The sequence below is a fragment of the Montipora foliosa genome, chromosome 3 (genome assembly GCF_036669935.1).
Source record: "Montipora foliosa isolate CH-2021 chromosome 3, ASM3666993v2, whole genome shotgun sequence".
NCBI classification, from domain to species: domain Eukaryota; kingdom Metazoa; phylum Cnidaria; class Anthozoa; order Scleractinia; family Acroporidae; genus Montipora; species Montipora foliosa.
The window spans coordinates 34,193,393-34,195,892 of record NC_090871.1 but is presented as its reverse complement, the minus strand read 5'-3'; the positions used below and the strand labels follow the sequence as shown (position 1 = coordinate 34,195,892).

The 2,500-nt window shown below is 46.8% G+C and overlaps 2 protein-coding genes across 2 annotated transcripts in view; both read left to right on the top strand.

The window, feature by feature from the left end:
* LOC137995646 (uncharacterized) overlaps positions 1-1,145 on the top strand; it is a 2,694-nt gene extending 1,549 nt beyond the window's left edge. The window contains exon 1 of the mRNA XM_068841171.1: positions 1-1,145. This exon is cut by the window's left edge and continues 1,549 nt beyond it. Coding sequence (XP_068697272.1) covers positions 1-1,145 — 1,145 coding nt within the window.
* Positions 1,146-1,342: 197 nt separating this feature from the next.
* LOC137995645 (uncharacterized) lies at positions 1,343-1,828 on the top strand. The gene has a single exon (XM_068841170.1). It carries the CDS (start codon positions 1,343-1,345, stop codon positions 1,826-1,828), a length of 486 nt encoding a protein of 161 aa, XP_068697271.1.
* The last annotated feature ends 672 nt before the right edge of the window (positions 1,829-2,500 follow it).

The window sequence follows — 2,500 nt, the reverse complement described above, 5'->3', positions numbered from 1 at the left end:
TAACTGCAAAGAAACTACTCCAGGACCTCTGCAGAGAAGAGAAGATTGGTTGGGACGACGAACTTCCTGACACCTATCACCAACGCTGGGAGGAATGGCTAAAAGAACTACCACGCTGTGTTAAGCCAGTAGATTTTCGGGAAAGGAAATCTCGGCAGATCCACATCTTCTCCGACGTGAGTCACGTGGGTTATGGTTCAGTCGCCTATCAACGCCTATGTGACAATGAAGGTCGCACACACTGTTCCTTTCTAATGGGCAAAGCGCGCCTTGCACCCATCAAAGCAGTGACAGTACCGCGCTTAGAACTCACTGCTGCCAACGTCTCTGTTCGCCTCGGAGAAATTATCAAGAAGGAGCTGGATGACAAAGCTGAAACTATCCAGTACCACACCGACTCCATTACGGTGCTGCAATACATTGCGAACGAACAGAAGCGATTCCATGTCTACGTAGGAAATCGGGTGCAGTTAATACGCAACCTATCAGACCCTAACCAGTGGAGGTACGTCAACACGAAGGAGAATCCCACTGACGACGCCTCGCGCGGATTGGACGCCAGCACATTAACAGAGCAACAGCGATGGGTAAAGGGACCGAAGTTCTTGTGGCAATCGGAGAAGGAATGGCCAGCACAACCGACACGCTTGGGTGAAATTCCGAAGGACGATGTAGAGGTAAAGGACAAAGTGAACGTTTGCGCTATCGCAATTGTCAGCCCAACAGCTGTGTCCACAGTATCCAAACTACTTCAGTATTTCTCAAGCTGGTACTGCTTGAAGAAAGCGGTCGCAGTCCTCATGCGTGTGAAAGTCATTCTTAGGGAACGAAGCTTTCGAAGAGCCAACAGTAAATCAATCAAGGTTAACGAAGACCTTTCGCTATTCACTGTGAAAGATTTAGAGGACGCAGAGCTTGCGATCATTCCCTTCACCCAGTTCTTGAGCTTCGAAAGTGAGCTACAGACCCTGGAAGAAGTCAGAAGTGGCCAACTAAAAGATCAGCCACGTCCCACCAAAAGCAAAGTTGCAGTAGGAAAGACCAGCCCAATATATCGCCTCAATCCGTTCGTGGCAACGGTCTCTTACGTGTTGGAGGCCGACTGCACAACGCCGATATTCCAGAGGAGTCCAAGCACCCCATAATTCTTCCCCATAAGAGTCACGTGACGACTTTAATCATCCGCAACGAACATGAACGGCTTGGACATGCAGGATGCGGTCATGTCCTCACCCTATTACGTGAGAAGTATTGGATTGTTGGAGCTAATTCTGCAGTGCGCCAACTGATCACTGCATGTGTCGTTTGTCGTCGAAACAAGGCCCTTCCTCAGAACCAGAAAATGGCTGATTTACCACCAGATCAGCTGACACCAGCACCACCCTTCACTTATGTTGGAGTGGACTTCTTCGGCCCCTACATCACGAAAGAAGGCCGGAAAGAACGCAAGCGATACGGAGCATTGTTCACATGCCTCGTAAGTAGAGCAATCCACATTGAGGTCTCCAATTCACTTGAGACGGATTCGTTCCTGAACACATTACGACGCTTTATTGCTCGCAGAGGTCCTGTGCACGAGATTAGAAGCGACAACGGAACCAATTTTAATGGTGCCATAAGGGAACTTCACGAAGCCATAGAAGAAATGGATCACGACAAGATTACAGAGAAGCTGCGCAAACAGCAGACTGATTGGAGATTCAACCCACCTGGTGCCATTCATATGGGTGGAGTGTGGGAGAGGCAAATTCGAACAGTACGAAGAATCACTCTCCTTTGTGACATACATTGCTGTGCGAGGTTGAATCAATCATCAATTCAAGACTGATTACTGCCATTTCAAGTGACTTCCGAGATCCTCTCCCACTATCACTGAACCAAATTCTTACTATGAAGACCAAGGTTGTCCTTCTCCCGCCAGGCAAATTTCAGCGAAACAATGTTTACATGCGCCGCCGTTGGCGCAAGGTCCAACATCTCTGCAACCTGTTCTGGTCTCGATGGAAAAAAGAATATCTGGCTACACTCCAGCAACGACCAAAGTGGTATCAAGAGAAAAGAAACATGAAAATAGATGACGTCGTATTGATTAAGGACGAAAACAATCCAAGGAATGACTGGTCAATGGGCGTCATTGTGAACATGGAACCGGATTCTAAGGGACTCGTCAGGAGTGTAGTCATAAGAACGGAAATGACAGAGCTCCGAAGACCAGTGCACAAACTTGTCTTATTGCTGGCAGTAGAAGACCGAATGGATGCCGAGGACAGGAGCAGCAATGCTGACAAGCCTCTAGTTTGAAGCAGATATATTGAACAGTTTATTCATTATGAACATTTAAATGAGTAGTTTGAGGTTACAAGCAATATTAACTTAACAATATTTCATTTCACCAAGTATTTTAGGATTTCTATGTTTGATTTAAGGCATGAGCATTTTTTGTGTTAAACATCATTTTGACTTTAAGGGACCGGGAATGTTACTGCCGAATAGATGTCTG